This window comes from Ambystoma mexicanum, chromosome 10 (assembly GCF_040938575.1).
Source record: "Ambystoma mexicanum isolate Mex_15411 chromosome 10, UKY_AmexF1_1, whole genome shotgun sequence".
Taxonomy (NCBI): domain Eukaryota; kingdom Metazoa; phylum Chordata; class Amphibia; order Caudata; family Ambystomatidae; genus Ambystoma; species Ambystoma mexicanum.
This window is the reverse complement of record NC_090932.1, coordinates 846169104-846193523: the sequence shown is the minus strand read 5'-3', so window position 1 is coordinate 846193523 and position 24420 is coordinate 846169104. Positions and strand designations below refer to the sequence as shown.

The 24420-nt window shown below is 45.9% G+C and overlaps 1 protein-coding gene across 2 annotated transcripts in view; it reads right to left on the bottom strand.

The window, feature by feature from the left end:
- The window catches only part of SERPINI1 (serpin family I member 1), a 248935-nt gene that overhangs the window by 96940 nt on the left and 127575 nt on the right, over positions 1–24420 (bottom strand). For both annotated transcript variants that reach the window (XM_069618495.1, XM_069618496.1), the window contains exon 2: positions 5215–5473. In XM_069618495.1, coding sequence (XP_069474596.1) covers positions 5215–5464 — 250 coding nt within the window. In that variant the 5' untranslated portion in view covers positions 5465–5473. The remainder of the gene's footprint in view (positions 1–5214; positions 5474–24420) is intronic.

Sequence of the window (24420 nt, the reverse complement as noted above, 5' to 3'; positions counted from 1 at the left end):
CTTCCTCACTCTACTGGGGAGAGCGGCCCTGTTCAAGATGCTGGCGCTACCCCGGTTCCTATATATCCTGCAGAATGCACCATTATACATACCCAAAACAGAATTCCGCAAAATAGACAAGGCACTCAGGAAACTTGTGGGGAGGAGGGCACCCTCGAATTGCACTGAAAACCCTAAAGCGCTCCGTGTGAGAAGGAGGTATTGACTCCCCCACTTACAAACTTACTATTGGGCAGCCCAGATGTCAGTAGTAAATGACATCCTACAATACAACCCAACATTACCACACATCAGAGCTGACAGCCAGGCGAGGCAAGGCACCACCCCACTTGAAAATCTTTACCAAAGAATAACACGGCCAGCCCCAAACACAACAGCAGACCAAAGAACACGCATCTGTATAGACGCACACAGGCACTTGGGATGGGAAGGGAAGGTCACACTGAAACAGACTGTGGCGAAATAGGCACCTGCCTGAACTCCATGAACTCCCCAAATGGCCAAACTGGAAAGCTGCTGGGATAAGACCAGAAGATAGGATACAAGATGGAGAAATCGTAACATTCCAAGCCCAAGACAAATACAACCTATCTGCTGCAGAACACTTTCACTACAGGCAGATGACACGCACTCATCACAAGTGAGACTTCCCCAACGTTCCAGAGTGCACTCCGATTGAGAGGAACATCGTGATGGAGCGAATAGTCAACACAAGCTCCACAATGTATAATACAATTACCTCATTTGCCACAACAGCTCACAGATCTAAAAGATGTGGGCCCAATACAACCAGAGGACTGGACCACAGCCCTCATGTACCCCAGAGAGACAGCAATATCAGCCATAATCAGACTGATACAACTAAAAATCTTACACAGGATATATTACCCAAGAGAGGCCTTACATCAGTGGGGAAGAGCGACGGATCCCACCTGTTTAAGGTGCCACCAATCAAGAGGAACATTCTTCCACATCCTATGGGAATGCCCACAAATCCAGAATTTCTGGCAGAAATGCTGTGGACCCTAAACTATTAATACTGGGGATAGATGCAGACATAGAAATATCCCGATTTGAAAAACTCATGCTCCCAACATCCACGGGCCTCGCAAAACGGAATCTGATTGATATATATTTTATTTCTATCGCGCTCATACACAAGTGTTTCAGAGCGTGACCAGACAGGGAAAGGGGAGAACAAAAACAACGATCTTACTAGACCCAGTGACATCGAGAACGTGCAAGTGCAGGGTAGAGGGTGAAGGGGGAGAAGTGCATGGAAGGGGGAACAAAAGGAGAGGGCAGAGCAAGAAGGAAAAAAAACAAAAATAAAATGGCAACAAACAATGGGAGTGCAGCCAGCAAGTGGCAAGTGTTGGGTTTATAGCAGCAGGCCATGTAGGTCTGAAAGTGCAGGAAGAAATGGGGAGGGCTGTATGGGTATAGATACAGACCGCAGTGCAGGGGGTGGCCCCGGAGGCAGTGAACGAGGGTGGCAAGATAAGCAGGTACCTGGGCCCAGAGGACAGAGGGTGGCCAGGTGCATGGTGCCAAGGGAGAGCAGAATCAACAGGGGGGGGAGGCGAAGGCAGACGCAAAGCGGAAGGTTTGAGGTGCTTCCGGAACCAGAGATGGTTCTCAAGTTTTAGAGTGGCAGGGAGGCTGTTCCAGAGGGAGGCCCCAGCCGAAGACAGATCTGCCCCCAGCTCGTTTCTTTGAGAAACGACTGACCCTGAGGGAGTTAGAGGTAGAGGCACGGAGTGCTCGAGATGGGAGGTATTTGCAGAGGGATAGCTGAAGGTATGTTGGACCCAGGACCCCGAAAGCCTTGTGGACAATGCAGAGGGTTTTGAATTTAATCCTTGCATCCACAGGGAGCCAATGGAGAGATTTCAGAGCTGGAGAGATACGATCCCAGGGCTTGAGGCCAAGGACAAGTCTTGCAGTCCTTTTCTGGATAAGTTGTAAAGGGCGGAGAGTAGAGGCAGGTAGATTAAGAAAGAGGCTGTTGCAATAGTCCAGCTTGGAGAGAACCAGAGCTTGGGAGACAGTGAGCTTCTGGGGGAATGAGAGGAAAGGAAGAATACCTCTGATACATCTGCGATGTGGGCAGAGGAGGAGAGTGTGGAATCAAAGGTGACACCAAGGTTCTTGGCCTCGCAGGTGGTGATAGGAGGAGGGCCAAGGGAGGCTGGCCAGAGACTGAGGGGAAAGGAAGGTGATGGTGTTCCAATGAGGAGGATCACGGTCTTGCTGGCATTAAGACAAAGATCGTTGGCGGCACACCAATCTTGGATGGCAGTTAGGCAATCAGTGATGAGAGAGGTGGAGGAGGTGGCCGAGGGCAGCCTGAAAATGAGTTGAGTGTCGTCTGCGTAGCACTGGAAGTTTTAGCAGAAAATGGCAATACAGCAGGAAAGAGTTGGCAGGTATTGGTTGAAAAGCCAGGGCGAGACGTTAGACCCCCTGGGGAACACCAAATGTGGAGAGAAAAATAGATAGGAAGGACCCAAGTTGGACCTGGGAGGGTCGATCAGAGGAGGAAAGAGGTCAGCCAGGCCAGAGCCTGATCGGTGATGCCCAAGTTATCCCGGAGACGGTTGAGCAGGATGGTATGGTTGACTGTGCAGTGGCCCAGCTGTGGGGCTCGGCCTCACCCCCACAATACGAGCAATGGGTAGCAGATGTAGACATGTGCATGCCAATGGAAACAAGGGTACACCACCAGGGGGTGTCCAGGGAGAGCGAATAAGATAAGGCAAAGATGGGAGGACAATTGAAGACACCAAGAACCTGTGGGAGAACTGATGAGCTACTGAAATCTACTTGATCCAAGAAACTGATAGGAGCCCACAGACTTAATCGTTTAACAGGTTTACTTGGGATGCATGAAAGCCAATCATTGAGAATGTGTGAAAGCCTGTACGTCTGACCACGTCATCTAAGTTTTAATTTGTTTTGATTGTATTTTATGAAAATAATAAAATGTCATTTTAAAAAAAGAATCACAATAAGCAATTAGGAAGCTGCCAAACTTGGGGGTTGTGCTGGGCGGTGGACACCTTCAGATACCTGGGGAGTGAACATGCACCGTGATCCAAAAGAGGAACATGACAATCATGTTGAAGGCGCTCCAAGGAGTAGGGAGATCTGTGGCTTTCTGGGAGAAACTACCCCCTTTCAGTGATGGGTCGGGTGGCGCTCCTTATTGTTACCGCACCCATTTTATCATTTCGTAAACATCCCCTATGAGATACCCAGAGAGTTCATCCGCAAACTGAACTCCACTGTGCAGGGGTTTATCTGGGGGAGCAAGAGGTGCCGAATCTCACTGGAGGTGCTACATAGGGACTACAAGAATGGGGGCGTGGGGGAGTCAGGGTACCGCACTTCGAGGCATACTGCCTGGCAAGGCAGCTGCAGTTCGTCATAGACTGGCTAATTAAGAGTCTATGGACACAAAACTACTGGGGGAGGTGGGGGGGTGTGGTCACACCCTACTACCAAAATGTGCTCTGGATCGAAGAATGCAGGCTTGGGAGGGTGCCTGGGTTGGTACCCCTGTGGCGCAGAATGTGGAGGCTGGTGGGGGAAACCATACCCATTGCCACAGTAGGCCCCAAAGTCACACGAAGAGCTCCATACTATCAGACACCACTGGGAACCACATGGGATAATCACGTTAGGAGACCTGACCCATGAGGGAAGATTGAGCTTACCTGACCTAGTAGCAGCATGGGATCCCTGGAGGGCAGTTATTCGCATACCAGAGGGTGATTAGGTTGGTAGCGAATAGGTGGCCAGCAGTCAGGGAGGGAACCACTGGAGAAGACATGCTGGAAACGCTATACGACCTAGCAGAAGGCAGCCACATTACCTCCAGGCTCTACGAATTGATAGACGCACTGAGTAAGCCAGAGCTCAGGACGAGGTCCAAATGGGAAAGGGATGTGGGGCGTGACTTTACTGACAGGGAACGGGCGAAGGTCTTGCTATACGCGAAGGTGGTGTTGAGAAACGCTATTTTTAAGCCAACAACTGTAGGTTACACAGGGATGGCTCCGCACGCCATCTCACGCTTCACAGGAGCAGGGGAGCAGAAATGCCTGAGGTGTGCAAACGAGAAAAACTACATAATACAAGTTTTGGTCGTGCCGGACGATTGTCTGCTTGTCCTGCCAAAACACGACAATCTTACGGGTGGCTGGGATAGATATGCCCGAAGTGGCTGCCGGAGGCAAGCTTACTGTGGCTGTTCAAATGGAAGCGCAACAAAACCCTGCTAGCCAGAACAAGACCTTCTCTGGGTCCTGGCTAAACGCTGGATCGCCATGGCATGGAAAATAGAGGGGCCCTGGGTGGAAGCATGGTTGAGACCTGGGGAAATGGGCAGAGGCAGAGACAATGGTATGGCACAGAGCACGGCGTAGGGGACAAAAAGCCAGTGATGACATTGCCGAGTGGAACGCACTGGTCCGAAGGATGTTTGCGCCATCAGATGCCCCCATGAAACCTAGGACAGTGGTACAAATGGGATCCTGGAGCCGGGAGAGGGGCGGTACAGATGGGGATTGGGATACCAAGGGGGCGGGGGTCTTTGTGGGGTAGCGTGCACAGTTAGAGGTTTTTCTTTCGTTGGGGGTGGGATCCGGGGAGGAAATGCTGGGCTATTGGAAAGGGGATTAAATGACACAATAGCGCCCACAAAACATTTGGACCCTGGATATGTAAAGAGACTTATGGTTTACATTGACAACGAGCAGTCAATACCGTTCATCTATCTCCATGGACCCAGGCTGCACAGAAAAGCGATGTGGGGGCGGCAAGGGGTTTGTGGTCTTAACCTAAGAAATATTCATTAAAAAAAAAAAAAAAATAATAATAAAAAAAACACAGAAAAGGGCATTTGGGCACTCACTTGAAATAGTATAGGTTATCAATATTTAGTTGTGAAGTACATTGGGGTTAGTAAGGGAAGACTAGGGTATGGGGGAGGAGCTGGTGGTGGGAATCTCTCCAGTTAGGTGGTCAATTTTACAAGCACCTTGACAGAAAAAGGAAGAAAAAAGGGGAGCACGCTATGTTAGATGACAAAAACTCTTGAATCAGGATTGGGATTCAGGCGATTTAAGCAAATCTGTGACACTACATGTAGCAATGAAAGCATTTCAACATCTTCACCAAGGTTGAAAGGGGGAAATGAAAACTGCTCACCATTTTTAAAGGCGTCATAGCCCATAGCATGCCGAATCTCCTTCAGAGTCGATCCACTGGCTCCAAGCTCCACCATTCCCAAAGCAACAGCAACGCTCCACGGAGAGAAGAAAATATTCTCGTCTTCTCCAGAGGCCCGCAGTTCATGGTAAAGTTTCACTGAAAATTCTGTGACTGCTTCATTGGGGGAATTTGCACCGAAAGCCACGCGTTGCCAAGCTAGCAAGGACAATATTCCAAGTAACTGCATTTTTCAAGCCTGCAAAATAAAAGCAATGCAGGTTTGAAATTCATGAACACAAGTCACAGGTCTGGCTTCCTGCCTAGATTTAACTGTCAGCTTTTAACAAGTTACATTTTAAAAAGGGGGTGGTTTTTATGTTCAAGTGTAGACAACACTAAGTTCAATCACCAAATCTGTTAAAAGCTATAGAAATGTATATGGTAGATCTACAATGTCAAAGATACTTGTCCGAACACCCTCAACCAACTGCCCTAATGTTTAGGCTTACCAAGTTAAGAGGAAACGACCATCAGTCTCTACACCAAAGAGAATGAGCAAATCAATGGAGGTTAACATGCCAGTGGTGAAGGAGCACCATGGGTCAAAGGCATCTCTTACAAAATTAGGAGACCCAAATGGTATATAAATGTCAGTTATCAATTTATAAAAAAAATGTAATCTCACAGCAAATATAAAAAATTTGCACAGTTGGAGAACCCCACAGATGATGGTTATGTAAGGACATCATAGAAAAGTAACTGTACATTGCGGTGCAAGCCACTGCCAACGGCTTGACTAAAAGCCTTTGACGCATGGTTGACACTGCAGGAATGGATGGACATTAAACATCCTGGGTCAGTGTGAAACAGTATTTCATTGCGTTTCCACAATAAACTGACACCTTTAACCTCTTGGACCTCCTGTGAGGATTCCTGGGTAAATCAAGGATTTGCCATCATCGTCAACCATGACCAAGGAGTGCAACTTAAGTAGCAACTGTAAAGTGCTGTTCAGAACTTCATGAAACCCAGTGCAAATTCTGTAAATGTGATCCAAGTGCCACAATTCATAAACCGAAGTAGGTAGCAAATTCAATTGGACGACAAGTTTATATGGGTGCTCTTGACCTTTAAAAAGAGCACTGTAGAGGAGGAGCCAAGTACCTCTACCGGACGTTCCACCCCTATTTTGCCTATATGTTGGCAACTGGAAATTGCGACATGCGGAAAGCCAATAATGGTACCTATATCACAAAAGGTCCTTGAAAAAGTATACATTTAGAAAACCTGATATGTATCCATGGAGAAATGACGATCTTCTGAGGGAAATTCTAGAAGAAGTGTGAAAACGAATGAAAGAAAAGACTGGTGGCATCAAGTGAAGTAGAGGTGACACACAGAAGAGTTGCAAATAAAGTAAGAATATTATACCTCTTATAGAAGTGGATGACGAAGTAGTGAAGTAAGCAACATTTGGGGAACAAATTGAAGATTACACGTGTGGAGAAGCACTGAAGAAAATGCAAAACCATTTGACAATTGTACAGACACTAACACAAGTAGACAAATCATAAGGCTGGCTATGTAGTTAATAGATTGCGGCAATGTGCAAATGTGCATCTATGGGAATGTATAGACTCTGGATGTTACACAATGCCCTGTAGCAAACTCGGACCCCGTGAATGGAAGTGTGGCGCAGCAGAATAGGATAGCTGGCAGCAAAGGAAGATTAGAGAAAGGTTTGCCTGGCCCAGTGTCAAGAGTTGGGGCCACATACTCAACCAGTTCTAATGTGAGAAGCAAGCAGAGTTCCTGTTTGAGGTGGAACGAAAAGTCACTAAGGGTGCCGAGATTTCTTCATTTAATACAACAAAGCGCTCAAAACCGTGGTCCTCAGTCACATGGTCGGATGAAACTAGACATGGGGCGAGCTACACAGAGACCAAAGATAAGGCCATGCCACACTCCCTTTTATTCTGCTCAGGCATAGTGAACCTCTGCAAGTCAGAGTTCAAAGGAGTTAATTGAATGGCAGACTGCAGGAGTGATGGATGTTGGGCTAATGGGTGGGGAAGGCATGTCCAGGCCAAACCCCCAGCACCTGGGGTACCAGCTTGCGTGCTGCTAGCAAGTGGAATATTCTAGACGGGTACAAGCGAGCCATCCAATCAGAGGGCCATGTATTAAGGAGCCCTATAGTTTGAAGAGACAATAGTATGTCGAGTATTAGACTGACACGGAAGAGGTCTTGCACTTGGGATGGGCTTAATCGTCCACCTGATCTTGAGACCCAATCACATCCCTTATCCCATAGAAATTATATGTACATGTTCCCCATTGACCAACCACAATCTCCCAGAAGTTCTTAGTTGCCGCGTAGTGTGATGTCACTTAACACATTTTTGCTATATAATTCGTCATGAAATGCATGGAGATCATTCTGTGCGACATCTGTTGATATCCGTTCTGCTTCGTTTTAAAGACTGGTTATTAAAACAGCTTTGACTTTTGCCAAAGTCGGTCGGATTATTGATGTACGAGTAAGATCTACATCCCCAACCATCTCAGATACCGTTACCTCATCTTAAAGGACCCGGTCTATAGGTTCAGTTGGTAGCAGAGAGGTTATCGAGACCCATTGACCAGTAAGCTCTTAAAATTGCGGAACATCGGGCGTCACTCCATATAGCTGGAAGAATGCAAGGTTTCCTGTGGGAGCGGCCGATATAGAAAACTTGCAAGTAAAGATACAGGTAGGATGGGCCCCCCCTTTCACAAAATCCCTCCTGGTTTCCACAGGCGCTGAGCGGACCAAAGGCGAAAGAGGCCGGTTGGAGGAGACTATGCCCAGTGTCAAGAGCCAAAAGGTGAGTGAATTGAGGAGAGGGGCAAATAAAGTCGGGACAGGCGATTGTGGTAATATTAAAGAGTAACTTGGGGTTGATTGAGAACATTTATGACGAGGAGTGTCTAGATAAGCCCAGTGTCCTACGCTAAAGGAGCGTCTAGTAGGAGTTGTCTCAAAACCCATGTGGGTAAACTAGGCTGTGCACAGATAAGATCTGTGAGAGGAGATTATTCAAACTCCTAACAGAGTAGTTTGGGCCAAGTAATAGCATCCAAGAGCACTGAGGAAGTAGATGTTAATCGACTAGTTTGTCTGTTTATGTATTAGAGAAAGTGAAGTGTCGAAGAACAACAAGGATGGGTTGTGTTGAGTAGAGACTTGTTTTAGTCATTATTGGCACCAACCGAAAAAACGTAGATTGGAGAAATATTGTCACCTAGAGGCTTTGAGTGGCGACTATTGGTGCACGATCATACTATTGTTTTTCTGAAACACTGTGTAAAGCAACGTATCGACAGTCAATGGAGACTTGCCAAAATGGGGTATGTTACTCCACTGATGAAGTTGTGCAAGCAAATGCCAAAAACACACCCAAGCTTCAACAGTACAGTGAGGAATGGGTTAAGGGTACCGCAGATAAAACATTCATGCCATGGCCACAAGGGGAAAATCCCTGTCAAAAGCAGTTTTGCAGCACATGATCACATACTTGCACGCTGCATACACAGGCAAGAAATTGGAGAAATGGTTAGTCAGCTTAGAGTTTTGGCAGATGTACCAGGAAGAATGAGAAGATCCGCCTGAGGATTGGATGCTTCATCAGTGCAGGGAGGAAGGTATTGAGCCTTCTGTCCCCCCCCCCCCCCCCGACGCACCTGAATTAAATGGAGCTAGTACAAAACATGAAGGATTGTATCCATTAAGGGAATTAAAAGCGATGATGGGATATAGTAATCCGATGCATGAACCCCCTGCTTATAGCAGTGACGAGAGTCCAGAAAGAGAAAGGGCTAAAGGAAAGGAGGTGTGACCTTTAAGGTCCTACAAGATAAAGCGGAGAAAAGTGAACGACCAAATGTATCCATAGATATAGAATGAGAGATTAAGAGATGGAAAGGAGAATGGGATAAAACTGACGAGGTTACGCTCATACAGAACAATGGATGGGTGGCAGAACAATGGATGGGTGGACAGATTGCTCAAGCTTGATTGGAAGACCATCGATGAAGTAAGGGGAACATCAAGACGAACAAAACAGGTAAGACAGGGAACGAGAGAAATGACTGAAAGAGGGTGAGCATAAAAAAGTAGACAAAGGCGAGAGCAAATGTATCAGGAGGAGCAACTCCGAAAGGAAGAAAGGGCAGACGAGCAGAGAAACTATGACAAAAGACAGAGCAATTGAAGAACGAGAGGCTAGAAAAGAGGAAGAACAGAAATTACAAGACAAAAGAATGCAAAGACAAACAGACAAAGAAGTGCATAGAGAAAACGAAAGAAGGGAAGAGAAAAGACACGAGGACAGGGTTAGATGGGAAGCAAAGGGAATTAGACGAAGAAATGGAACAAAAAAGGAGACAGAGGGCATGCAACCTTGATTGCATTGAGAAAGAGCTGATGGAACCGAGTCCAGTAATATCATGGGGCGACAGGAGTTCCTTCCATTGCAAGGAGCAATGTCAGGACCATCTAGGTTAAACCTAGATGAGAATTTCGAAATCGGAAGCATCGGAGATAGGATCGATAAAGCCAATCAGGAAGTGAGGACAAAAAGTGAGGCAAGGGAAAATAAGATTGATCCACAGGTATCCATTCACGAGGCAAAGAAGGAAGCCCATTTAGTCTTGAGCATAGAGAAATGAGAAAGATGATAGCCACACTAGTTGGGGACTAGACATAGACAGAGAAACGTTCCATGAGGAAGAGGGAGAACGTGCAAGCTAGTGGGAATGGAAGCAAAGCCATGGACAGAAATACAGTTAACTATTGCGCATCATTGCTGACTGCTGCAAGAGAAAAATAAGAAAGGAGGATGCTAGGAAACTTGAGGAAGCCAAGTTAGTCCAGAAGAAATTATCAAAGTACACCATAGAAGGAGCGGTACAGACAAGTGGAGAAGGGATGGAACGCAGCAAGCAATGGTTATGTCACAGGCGGGTAATTGATTGGATAAAGGAGGGACTGAGTTTGTGCCGAGAGGCAGAGTTACACGGTTCAGAGGAAGAGGTGGTTTCCAGAACAATCGGGGTGGCTTTCAAAATAACCAAGGCGGGTTTCAGAATAACCAGAGTATGCAAGGAGTGCAATTGAGAAGATTCCCTCCTATAGGTGGCATGACAGGGCACATCGCGCGAACATGTGGGAGCCAAGGGTATGTACAGAATGGGCAATTCTCAAGAGCAAGGGGGCGGGGAGAGAGCTTAAAGTTCAGCATATAGCTCACAAAATAGGGACTGGCTTTCCCAAGATCAGAGTTAATCGAGCATATGAGCTGCAAATGCAACAGGCTTTGCAACCACAGCAAGCACCATTGAATCCACCTCAAGGGTAGTTGCAGCACGCACACATTCAGATACAGCAGCGTGCAAACACAGGGCAGTTATTGACTCCTAGAGTACGGGGTGTCACTATCGCGGGAGGAAGTCCTTTCACAGGGACAGGAATAAGTAGGTATCCACAATAGGACAGCTCACAGGGTGACTTGATGTGTTCAGTAGTATCACTGACACCAAATGCTCGAGAGGAACGAAGGGTTGATGTTCCCATAGGAGGCAAATCTTTTTAAGTAGATACTGCGGCAACTCACTCATGTATAAGAGAGGGGGGTAAATTATCGGGAAATAGGATAAGTGCGCAAGGCTTCTCTGGTGGTACAAGTAGAGTTCCTTCTACTGATGAATTGCCAGGGTCTATAGGAGAGTGTGATAGGTCTGCAACTTTATTGTATTCAAGGCAGACATGTTAATATTTTGGGACAAGACTTCATGACAAAAGCTAAATATGACTATTTCTTTCACTGATGAAGTCATAGTGTGTGTTCCACGCCAGGGATGCATTTAAATGTGGGTGAATTTATCATGGCTTTTACAGGGCAGATAGTTCTGCAAGGAATGCCCAGAGGTTTTCCTTTATGGGGTGCACATTTTGTTAACATGGCTACCTGGCCTAGTGGGTAAGATTATAAGGATACCTGATGAATTTTTGTTCAGACCACAGATACCCGTGGATGAAGAGAGGGGGGCAGATTTTTTTCCCCTACAGCTGCAGGCAGCCATAGTGTGAGGGGAATTGGCCATACTTCAAGGACTTGATGACAAAGGCAGTCCATCGAGAACGATAATTGCCATTGGGGAAGGGTACAGATTGACTGACGTTACAGACGAAGATGGGTTTAAGTACGATCAGTCAGACAAATTAATATTCGTGAATGAGTATTACATATTGGATCAGAATAGAGAGAAGGGAGATCCCACAGTGAATGGTGATAGCATTTTTCCGATGAAGGCATGGAAAAAAGTGCCATCCTCTAAGGACTACAGGTCCTTATACCGTAGGGCTATTGAGGGAGTGGGAGAAGTTAAGATTAAGCTGAAACCAGGAGCAATTTTACTTCGAGCAAGACAGTATCCAATGTCTCGAGACAGATGAGGGTATTTAAGACAATCAGCTATGATGGAACAGGCCATCTTGGTATCAGAGTCAGTGTAATACTGCTGTGTACCCTGTGAAAAAAACAGGGGGGTCATTGAGTTTAATTCAGGACATGAGACCAATTAACCAGATTGTAGAGGCAGAGTTTCCTCTAGTTCCAAATCCTGCAACGATTTTATGTAGTAATCCTACAGGAGGCACAAAATGTCATGGTAATTAACATGAAAAATGGGTTTCTCAATCCCGTTGCATAAGTATTCAAAAGATTTTACGTAATTTCCCTTCCGCCAGACTAAGCTGAAAAGCACTTGTTTACCTTAAGGGTATTGAGTCTCCATCGAACTTTAATTGGGTCCTGCAGATAGACCTGAGCAATATTGATTTGTCAAGCATTGTGCTGCAGTACATAGATGATATTTTAGTTTGTAGCATGACAGAAGATGTGTAGTCAAGTTTCAGCTAATGACTATTTTAGCAGACACAGGATACAAGGTAGACAAGGAGAAATTACAATATTGCCAGGAAGAGGTATTGTATGTAGGTCAGTTAATCTCACGAGGGGAAAAAAAAAAAAAAAGTTACACCAGAAAGAGCTGAGGCGATCATGAAAACACCAAAACCGCACATGATAGTTTTTGGCATTGTGTAACTATCTTAGAGCCTGGGTATTTGATTATGCATACACAAGACCCCTTTTACAGGCTTTAAAGAAAGCCCAAGTGAATAATGAGAAAATCAAAATTGACTGACAAAATGGAGGAAGGGTTTGACGAGTAGAAAAAAAAGCGATTTGTACAGCTCCAGTTTTAGTAATTCGCAATTATTCTGAGGAGTGCTTCCTGTTTCGCACACAAATGGAACAGTTATGACAGCAGTGTTTGCACAGAGAGCCACACTTGGATATAAACCTTTGCCATTTTATAGAGCGACTCTAGATCCAGTTATGAGAACACTTTCTGTGCGAACAATCGCTGGCTGCAGCCGCGTTCACCACTGAGAAGTCTACAGGTATCGTGATGGGGTGTTCCATAACTTCATTTGTTGAGCATGCAGCGTTTGAGAAACCTAAGGGTACACTGACATCTCAGAGGGCTTCTGCATAAGAAGTAGTTTTTATCAAATCCAGCAATTAAAATAGTCAGGTGTTAAATAGTGAACCCTGCCATGTTTGTAGCTGAACCTGTGACAAAGGACGAGCAAGTGCACGATTGCTCGAATTACGAGGTGTTGTATGATGAGGTACCAAGGGTAAAGGAGAATACTCTAGCACGGGAGGAGGTTCTCGTTATTGGCGGGTCATCGAAAATGTATCCAACTGATGGAGAAAGGCATTCAGGTTCAGCTGTGGTAAGGCACAGAGCTAATGGGGAATTTGAAGTGGTAGCAAGTGCAAGACTACAGTCTCAGTTTTCAGCACAGGCTGCAGAATTGGTGGTGCTTATTGTCGCACTTGAGTATCGTGCAGGGCAGGAAGTGACGATGTACAGTGGCTCTGTCAAACATGCACGCAGAGCAAGCACGCTGGATAAGGAGGGGCTACCCCGGAGCGGACGGCACTCCAGTGCAACACGCTGCATTATTGGACAGGCTTATTAAAGCACTACAACTACGAGTAGCCATTGCAATAGTTAAATGCACAGCACAGACTGATTATCTCACACAAGAACGAAACTGCAGACGAAAGACCGAACAGGTTGCATATTCGCCTGATGTTCTTAGTTTTGATACTCATAATGTTAAGGAAAATATTATCACGATTAGGATTGTAAACAAAGGATTTAATCATTGGTCTAGAACGCAGTTGATGGAAGTTCAAGGTAGTGCGTCGGAAGAAAAGACGATATGGACAGAGGGTGTTTTTTAGCCCCCCCTCTGAAGCATTGTGGCGGCAGGACATCACTGGTAAACCAGTGATGCTTGTAGCCTAGCGTTAGAACTACACTACCTGCACATTTAACTAGGGAAAGCCTTGCAGCGGCTATTGGAGGATTGGTTTGTACCAGATTTGTTATACCATGCAATTTACTACATAAAAAGCAACGTGTTCTGTCAAAGTTTTACTGCTGGGCACACACTGCGAACAATCGGAGGAGTAATTCCTCGACCAAATGGTCCTTTTCAGCATTTACATATCGATTAGTTGACATGTTTCAAGTATGTAGTGGATACAGGCAGATGGTGGTGTGTCCCTTTTCGAGATGAATTGAAGCAGGTCCATGTACACACCCTGATGCCTGTTGCGCTGCAAAGGCTTTAGTCCGAGAGGTATTTCCTAGATGGGGCGTATGTGAGGTGCTAAGATCCGACAATGGGCCCCATTTTGTGAATGAAGTATTCAAACAAAATCAGTCTATTGCTTAGTATTAAACAAACGTTTTCTTCTGCTCATCACCCGCAAACGAACAGAATGTGAGAGACTCAAGGGTCCTCAAGGAGAGAGAATTGATAAACTGAAATGGTCATTGAAGGGTTGGCTGTATTGTCTGCCCCTAGCATTATATGCATTAAGGAATCAGCCCGGGTCAGACCACCACCTCACGCCCCATGAGCTAGTTACAGAAAGGCGAATGAGAACTCTGTCACCTACAATGAGGCATAAAAGTGATGCCCAGACAACTGCATATTTTCATAAATTAGCTACATGCATATTTAACATGTATGACTGCTAGCATCTGTTAGTTCAGATCAACTCAGGCGTAAGTGGTTTGGTCTCAGGCCACAGATGAAGACCATTTAGCAACCAAATCTAAAAAACCTTTGTACCAAAACTCTTTATTGGTGATCCCGTATTAATCTGCAACTTCACGAGGCAGTGGCATGAGCCCCTATTCAGTGGTCCTTTCATTGTGGAAAATGTTACTCCATCTGCAGTAAAAGTCCAAGAACAACGCGCATGGATTCACCTCAGTGACGTCAAGCCATATGCGCGAGACCGAAACACCCCCACCCGATTCGGAAGAAAGCCAAGAAGAAGCAGTTCAGCATGTGCAGACTCACACGGTGACCAGGAAGGACGCCGCAAAGATTATTTTTAAATGAATTTGGACTGGCTTCCCCAAACACTCAGATATAGCAGGAGTGAGACAGTAACTGTTCTTGTGCCACAAGAACATTGGACTTTAGAAAGTGATCTAAATGAAAAATGCCCAATCTTGATTTGGTTTTTAACGACTGCAAAAGGGAACAGTTCCCCAATTCGTTTTTCATTGAGTTTCAATACCCATAGACTCCTTCTCGCTGTCTTTGCTTTTAATACTAAGATCTTATCCAGCTCTTGTTCAGCGCAGCACTAACATTCACACTTTTGTGCAGGATCCTAAAAAATGGCCCTGAGATGAGAAGACTACTGGCAGCAATAATTAAGCACATTTGGCAGCTACCTGAGCATTTAACGAGGCTGCCCGATGAAAAGATTTTTTCCTTCCCAAGTGCACAGGCACAATGAGGTTTAGTGAGGATAATGCAGTTCCAGAAAGTGAGCAAATGCAACAACTCATGGAGAAACATCAATGGTGGGGCTTCATGTATTGGAGCAGAATGTTATATGATATGCATCAGTTATTGTTTTTCTATTTAGGCTAATGAACGCTGCTTAATTTGTTGGTTCCAAAAGGATAGAAGTCCCCGATTCTTCCCACTCCAGTGACCTATGCAGAGTTAGAAGTTGTAAGACGACCAAGGCCATATGTGATTGTCCCTACACCAGTGACATGTGAAGTCACCTATTTCTGTGACAAGTGTTACTATGATTCCTCCTGTAGGAAGGATGAGATCTGATTTACTCCATGAGCATTTTGCACGTGTTCTTTTGGAAAGCTACCCAAAATAAATGCAAGGGAAGCGTTAAACGATTATGTAGACAGTTCAGCACATTCGGGGAACACCATGTGGCATCAACACATGGAGGTAGGAAAGAGAACCTCTGAGGAGGATGGTTATGTTTGTGCTCTCCTACCATATGTTATGGTAAAGTCTAAGATATTCATAGCTATAGAGATAGACGTCTAACCGGCTCATTTCCCGACTCACCTTGCACTCTGCCATACAAGGTCAATTTCAGGGTCGAACATCATCTTTGGTATGGTCAAATGAATGGACAGATCCAGAAGGACGATTATGTGCAAGCTTTAAAGACGAGACCACACACCAGAGATCCTGTGATAAGATACAAACAGCCTGGCTTGAAGGGAAATAAAAAGCTCAATTGCCAAGGAAAGAATGAAGAAATAAGATGCAAGGAGAGAGGCCAGATGCAGATGTGGGGAACAGTACCATCTCCAGATCGTTAAAAAGGCATAGTGGTTTGCAGAGCTGTGGCAGTAACTGGACATCATGAACCAGTTCTAGAATGTGTAGAAAAAAGATACAAACCTCTGGCCGTGGCTTGCAAAGTTGCGGACATGGGTTGGAAATGAGGCCCATTGCAGATAGTGCCTCTGGCTACTGCAGAACTGCGCTTCAGAAATAATGGCACAAGAAATGCTGGAGATAAACAGTGTGGGTGAATCTTCTGGGCCTGCAGATCCAGAGCATAGATGAAGCTGCCTAGATACTGTGGAGCACTAAGTTCTTTGGTGATTGTTCACATTCCAGCACTAGTGATTCTGAAACGACACCTGAACATTGGCGAGTTCCCAAAAGCAGATGTTCGCCTGAGAAAGAAGAGATCTGTTGGACTCATCGAATAAAGAGGGAGAATTACTTCTCAGCTAAATCAATAGAAGCCTTTGATGCCATTCCCTATGAGCACAGATTGTTCAGCAAAACAGCCTCAGTCTTTACAGTTATCTTTATGCCTTGGATCCAAATGATGGCAAATGCCAAGTGGTTACAGATAACCAGATGGGAGCTCCTGCAGATCAACACTACCATAAAGGGATTCAATGCCATCAAGGAAGAGCTTAGAGCCATAAGACTGATGACACTCGAGACCACATATGTCTTGGACATGATTACAGCTATGGATGGAGTGGTTTTTGCCAAAATTGGAGAATCATGTTGCACATTCATACCTTCATGAGGACGAGAATGGCACCTTGATGGAGGCCATAACGCCGTTGACTAACTTGCACGTCAAGATGGAAGATGAAGTGGAAGACATTGCTGATGACCGCTGGTTCGCGTCAATCTTCTCATGGGTTCCACAATGGATAGTGAATATCTTCAAGGTCCTTGGAGCCCTGTTAGTGATGATCATTTTTGGATTGTATGTGATCAGAATAATAATCATACAATGCAAGAAGACTTCAAAGAAAGCAACAGGAATGAAAATCGTGATTGATTTTGAGTATGGGTTCAAGCCCAAAGAGCGGACAGATGAAGATATTAGAGACTATGTCAAGGCCAGTATTCATGCACCTGAGGGAACAGAATTCCTGTATCTGAGAAATCTTAATATGTGGGAAGATGGCTCTACTGCAGTACAAATGGACAGTGCAGTCTAATGACCTGGAGTATTGAGGAGGATGTGAAATCAGCAGGATGCCTGAAGGGAGTAATAAAGATAGACTCCAAAGAAACATTTCTTCAGACGAGGATGTCTGGATGTGAAATCTGATGGGAGAGTGGTTGATGATTCGCCCATAGGCCGGGGAGTGTAGAGGAGGAGCCTAGTACCTCCCCTATATGTTGGCAACCGGAAATTGCGCCGTGCGCAAAGCCAATAACGGTGCCGATATCACGAAAGTTCCTTGTAATAGGTGGCGCACCCAGGAGAGATACAAATAAAGATCATAGATCTTATAGAAGCTGATGAAGTTGTGAAGTGAGCAATGTTTAGGAAGCGAAATGAAGACTACACGTGTGAAGAAGCACTGAAGAAAATGCAAAACCATTTTACAATTGTACAGACGCAGTAACGAAATTAGACAAATTAATCATAAGGCTTGCTTTGTAGTGAATTCTCTCTCTCTCTACACATATATACATACACAAAAACACATTAGTTTTGGTAAGTTGTAACACTAGCAAAAAAAAAAAACACAAATTAATCACTACACACACGACCAACCCGCTTTCTCAAAAAACTTTATTCAATTACAAAAAACTTGTGCAACCAACACTGCATAATCGCTTAAGGGTTGGCATCTGTCCCATGCCTCCCTTAATGGCATACAGGTTATAAAACACTCACCCCACCAGGGTGGAAACCGCCACGCGTTTCCGCTTGTAACACCAAGCTTCCTCAAGCTTTTTTTCTCCATGTTCGTGAAAACACCATCATTTTTATAAAACAGGAAGAGAACCGGCATTAGCCTCCTCCCCATTGCTATTGTACTTTCCAATCACATGATCGCGAATGGCTGCAAATGCTAGCATGCAAGAAGAGCAGCCATCTATGAATGGTTTCATTATACGATAATTCAGGGTAAATGCTGACCCCCCCCTCCCCTGCTAAATACAGTTTTGGGGCATTTATGAGGCTAAAGGGTAAAGCTATCTGCCTTATGTCGGATTCTACAACCTTTCAACATATTTAAAAAAATTGATCATGTGTTTATGAGCGCAAAATTCATTAAATGGTTCGTTTTCATCCTACATGATGAATATCCAAACCAATACACCCCAAGGTTTGGAGTGTTTCAAAAAAACCTGAGTTAAGCGCAGTACATTTCCCATTTTGTATGCGTCATGACATGACCATGCTATGTGCACAATACACATTTAAAAGGACCCTCCTTTATAAATACCAATGTTGCTTCTCTATTGATCTTGGCACATCATCATGGGATAAAATATATGAGATGCAAGGTAAAATATAAGCATAAAAGTGCATAGTGCATGATTAACAGCGATCTACTCATTGACGTAGCATATACAAAGGAATAAAGTGCATTACTTAAAAAACTTATCAATGTTACATTCAAATTGACTGTCTTATAGAAAGAGTCCAGTTTAAAGTGCAAGTGCATTCAAACTGGGGCAAGCCAACTGTGTCCAGTTCATAAGGGAAGAGTAGCCAGCTAAAGTGCAGATATGGTCCCAGCACATCATCATGTAGTGGCCGATAATGTATGCCAACTAATGCTGTGATGCTACAGATAGCCATTCAACAAGGTCACATTTTTATGGGATAAAAAGTTAGAAAAGGATAAAAGAAGAGGTTGAAATCAACATTAGATCTCCAACAGTAATAACTTGCCAGTACATATAATTCTAAGTTACATACTAGAGCTAAACAGGTTGATACCTTTGACAGATTCATTGTAGGAACACAAACATTTCAGGGTCATTGTTGAGACCCAAGAGTCTTAATGTATCAAATTTGCATTTTAATGACGCCTCTAGCTGTCGCAGTTTGAGTTCCCAATGTCCGTCTCTTGTGTTGTGGAATATGAGCCAGCCCCAAAAATGACATTTCATCACCTTTATGTTTTGCTAAGAAATGTCCTGTGAGGGGGTTAGTTAAGACACCATTCTTTATGGCTCTGTAGTGTTGCAGTATACGCAACTTTAAAACTCCTATGGTTGAGCCAATGTAATGCAACCCACATGCGCATGTAACATACACTACAAACTTCATGGAACATGTTATTTTATGTTTGCATCTCCATGTCAGACAATTACAGCTAACAATTTTTTTTTTTTTTTTTTTTTTTTTTTTTTTTTTAGATACAAAGTTACACATCTTGCAGTTAACACATTTTCTAAACCCAGCACGGTCTTGTTTCAAAGAATGGTTTACAGGAATGCTCTTTTCTGTAATCACCATGCTTGGAGACAAGATGGTTTTCAAAGTGGGAGCTTTGCGATAAGCAACACTAGGGACTGTCCCCAAAGCTTCTTTGAGATCTGGTTCTGTTAGAAGGACTTTCCAATGTTTGCTCATGATGTTTTTAATATTGCTGGCTTGATGGTTAAAATTAGTAATAAATCTAATACCATCCTTTTTCTTAACATTGTGTGCTCTGAACAGTTCTGCTCTTCTGTTTTGAGCTTTCTCAAAGCAGTCAGCCACTACCTTCTTTTTGTACCCCCGTTTGACAAACCTTTGGCCTATATATTTGGCTTCCTCTCGATAGTCTGGTTCATTGCTACAGGCTCTTTGCTCTCAAGAACTCGCCATAAGGGATTGTGTTTTTTAATGCTGTGGGATGGTGGCTCGAGGCATGTAATGTAGAGTTGGAGCTGGTTTCTTTACAAAAAAAGTTTAGTTGTTAATACATTATTTTTGACAATAAACTTTACATCCAGAAAGACCAATGTGTTTCTATTGTGGACAGATGTGAGCTCAAGATTCAAATCATTAACATTCAAGATTTTAACATAGGTATGCAATAATTCTTCTGTCCGTCCCATATTATAAAGAGAGTCTATAAAGCGGTACCAAACCACTGTGTGTTTAGTGAATCCATCTCTTTCTTCAGCCCACGCTACTTGAGATTCCCACCATCCCATATAGAGGTTAGTGTAAGGGGGGACCATACAAGACCCCCATGTCCGTACCTTGTGTTTGTAAATGGAGGCCTCGTGTAAGAAGTAGTTGTGTTCAAAACAAAACTAACATTTCTAATAGCATGTCATTATGTTGTCAATGACTGATGGCTCTAGTTTCTAGATAAAATGTACAAGCTGAGGGGGCGCGGAGGTGTTCTAACGCATCTCGGCTCGTCTCCTCGCTTCCCCCCCCCCGGGCGAGGCCTATAGTACAAGGAGAAGGAAGGTGCGTGAGGGCCCCCACAGGTGCTTGGTGAACCCGCTTAGGGCGAACTGGAGCTTCAGGAATCAGTGTCGCACTGGCCTACACATGCAGCACACGGACTCCCACAGGCTGAGCGGCGGATCTGTGCCGAGGAGGTAAGGAGGTGCATGCCCGGGCAGACTGGGAGACTGAAGGTGTCACGGGAAGTGTGAGGCTGGGGAGAGCCCCTGGCATACACCCTCTCGGGCAGCGGAGTGTCCCCCGAGTACAGCAGCTCCCAGGCAGACGGAACGGGCACTCAGGGCCCAGTTGGGAGAGATCGGCCTCAGCAGGCCACACCGGGGTACAGACACGAGGGCTTGGAGATTGGTCCTCCCCGCGCCCAGCCTCTGGAACATTAAGTACTGCCTCTGCTCCGACGGGAGTGAAGTTATACAATTCGATGGGTGAGAGGGGAGCTGGGAACCCGGCGGAGGCGAAACCTATCCCCGCAGGAGTGCATTAGTCGGGGACTCGGAGCCCCGTTGCTGGGTCTCCGCTCCTCAGCTGACATTGGCCCTCGCCCCTCCCTGTGGCGTTATATGTGTGTGATAGTGGGTCACCTTGGGCACAAGCTTTCGGGGAAGGCCCCCACAGAGCAGGGATGCTTGGGGAGAGTCTATGAACTGGAAGGAATCCCTGCATAAGTTTCGCTGCACGCCCCCCGAGCCTCTGATGCCCCCTGAAATGGCAGCCCAGACGCAACAGGAATCTGCTGATACAAGCACAGTCACCAGGGGCATGGCGGCCCTACTGGAGGAAATTAGAGGCTTTAGGGCGGATATTGCTCTACGACTGGACACCTTGGATAAAAAAAGTGGACAATATTGACGACAGGGTTCAGGCACTGGAGAATACAGCTTTGAGCGACATCTTTGAGACACAGTTTGACATGGGGAGTTTGGTTGCTGGGGTTACAGTTATGGTGCGCCAAGTTTTCTGGCCTTTCTCGCACCCCTGGGGCTGTCTCGAGCCTCTAGGGGGTTGCGGAAGCACGGTGGGAGCAACAACGCTTGCTGTTCCAAGCATGGAGCTATAAGACTTGACCTGTGTTTTAATGGATGATTCACTCCAATTCATGACAGTGGGGTCATTAAATGTCTGCGGGCTCAACTCGCCTACAAAAAGGTCGCTAATTGTGAGGGAATTTGCGAGGCTGCGGCTTCACTTTCTCTTTGTGCAGGAGACTCATTGGGTTCGGAGAAAGGAGCCCAAGCTCAAGGCCAAGACCATTGAGCAGATGTTCATGGCTTCTTCCCAGGTAAAGAAGCGGGGGGTAGCTTTGTTGGTCTCCCCTGGGGCCCATTTTGTGTTTAAAGCCTCAAAAGCGGATCCGGATGGTCGGTACCTCATGGTAAAGGGGGAAGTGCAGGGCCGTTTGTTCACATTGGTCTGCATATATGCTCCGAATGAAGCGCAGAACACCTTCTGGGAGGGAATGAAAGGGATAATCATGTCATTTTCTGAGGGCACCCTACTGGTGGGTGGGGATTTTAACATGGTGCTTTGCACCCGAGAGGGACGGAAAGTCTGATAAACCGTGCCCCAACATCCGTCTCCACAAGAAATTGGCGTTGGCCTTCCAGGAAGTAAATGGGGAACTGGGTCTATGTGACACGTGTATACCCGAGTGGGGTTGGAACCCCGAGTACACATACTATTCAAAGCCACATGCTGCCTTCTCTCGTATAGATTACATCCTGGTTGATTCCTCGCTGCAGGGAGAGGTCTCGGACTCTGGTGTGGAGATCGTCCCATGGACGAATCACGATATGATAAAGATTAGGATTGGCCTTCCCACTGCCCCGGCGACCGGAACCCGGTGGAGGTGTAACGACCTCCTCCTGCAAGACAAGGAGATACACCAATCCCTCCTAGCAGCCATAGAAGATTATTTCACCCTTAATGACAACGGGGAGGTTGGTGCTATGGAAGTATGGGAGGCATTTAGGGCAACCATTAGAGGCACCCTTATTGGTATAGGGTCTGGCAGAAAAAGGGAGAGGGACCGTGAGGAGAAATTGTTAAAGGAAAAGATAGAGGCTATCCAACCGGAGGGGGAAGTTGAAAACACAGATGTTTCCCGGGCAATGGGAGGAACTGCAGGGGTTGCGTTCTAAGTTGGCGGACCTCCAGGTGGGACGAACGGAAAGGAAGCCCTCATTTCTGAAACAGAAGTATATGGAAAAGGGGGGAAAAGGCAGATAGGATATTGGCCTGGAGACTTCGAGAACTTAGGAACAGTAGGAGGGTGAATTCATTACGCACCCCGGAAGGGGACTCGACCGTGAGGGATAGCAAGATTGCAGAACAATTCAGGCTATATTATGAAAAATTGTATTGCTCGGAATATACGGGGGATGGGAATGATGTTGACAGTTTCCTAGACTCCCTTCCCATCCCGGGTCTTCTTCCTGACAAGGCTGATTCTCTCGAACACCCCATTTCCCCGGAAGTAATAGACACCATATCCTCATTAAAGAGCAGCACTGCCCCGGGGGACGATGGCTTTACAGTTAAGTTTTATAAGACCTACAGATCCACGCTTGCCCCATCCATGGCTAAGATGTACACTGCTGCACTGGATCAAGGCACCCTCCCACCCACGATGATGTCTGCTTTAATCGTAGTCCTGCCTAAAGAGGGCAAGGATCCCTCCTATTGCCAATCATACCGCCCCATATCCCTCCTTAACACCGATGTTAAAATATTGGCTAAGCTCATAGCGAATAGACTAGCAAAGCTCCTCCCTACTCTAGTACATGGAGACCAAGTGGGCTTCATCCCCGGTCGCCAGGGATCAGATAATATAAGAAAAATTCTCTGCATGAGGCATCTAGACAGGTAGTGGAGGGGTACCTTCTCTCGCTAGACTCAGAAAAAGCCTTCGACCGCGTCGAGTGGCCTTACATGGGCAGGGTTCTCCGAAAGATGGGTCTGGGAGACAATTTTTGTGGGTGGGTCGCAGCTCTATACAATGGTCCCTCGGCGAGAGTGCTGGTCAACGGAGGCACTTCAGGGCCTTTTTCCCTTTCTAGAGGTACCCGGCAGGGATGCCCCCTGTCGCCCCTATTGTATGCTTAGGCAATGGAGCCCCTGGCCATTATGGTTAGGAACGACCCAGAACTCACGGGACTACGGTGTGGTGATTGTGACTTTAAAGCTATCCTTATTTGTGGATGACATTCTGGGCTACCTAACAAATATTCAAGACTCCCTGCCCCGGTTATTTGATCTTGTACACTACTTTGGTTCCTTTTCTGGACTGAAAATAAACAAGTCCAAATCAAGCATCATGCCCATGGGCCCAGGGGAATCGAGACATCGGAAGTGACGCCGACATTCTGGGGGTTAGAATTGAACGGAAATCCACTAGGTACCTGGGCACCACCATCCCGAGAGATCTATCCCAACTATACCAGTGCAACTTCCTGGGGATCCTTGCTCAGGTTAGCAGCGACCTCAGACGGTGGGCACCCCTCACCCTTTCCTGGCTTGGGCGCCTGGTCACGGTGAAGATGAATATTTTGCCCCGCCTCCTCTACCTCTTCGCAGCGCTTCCAGTCGTGATACCCGAGACCTTTTATGAAGTGCTTCAGTCCCGTGTCCTCCAATTCATTTGGAACGGTAAGCGGCCGAGAGTTAAAACCTCCACCCTGACCCTCCCAAAGCTTAATGGTGGTTTTGGTCTCCCCGACTTCCGGCTCTATTATAAAGCAGCCCAACTCCGGGTGATGTTGGAGCATATGCGGGACGATATGGGAACATATTGGACATATGTCGAGGACATTCACACCCACCCGAAAAAAGTTAGACCTTTTGTGGGCCCCTCCTAAGGCTCTCCCTTCTCAGCTCAGAACACACCCCACACTGGCAGCCTTGTGGGCAGTATGGAAGCCTAATAAAGCTAACCACCAACTGTCTTCCTGGCCTTCCCCTTTGTCCTCGCTCTGGGACCCCCCCCCCATTGATCTGGGCTCTAGGGGTTTCCGAGACACTCAGGCCTGGTCAGACATGGGTCTGG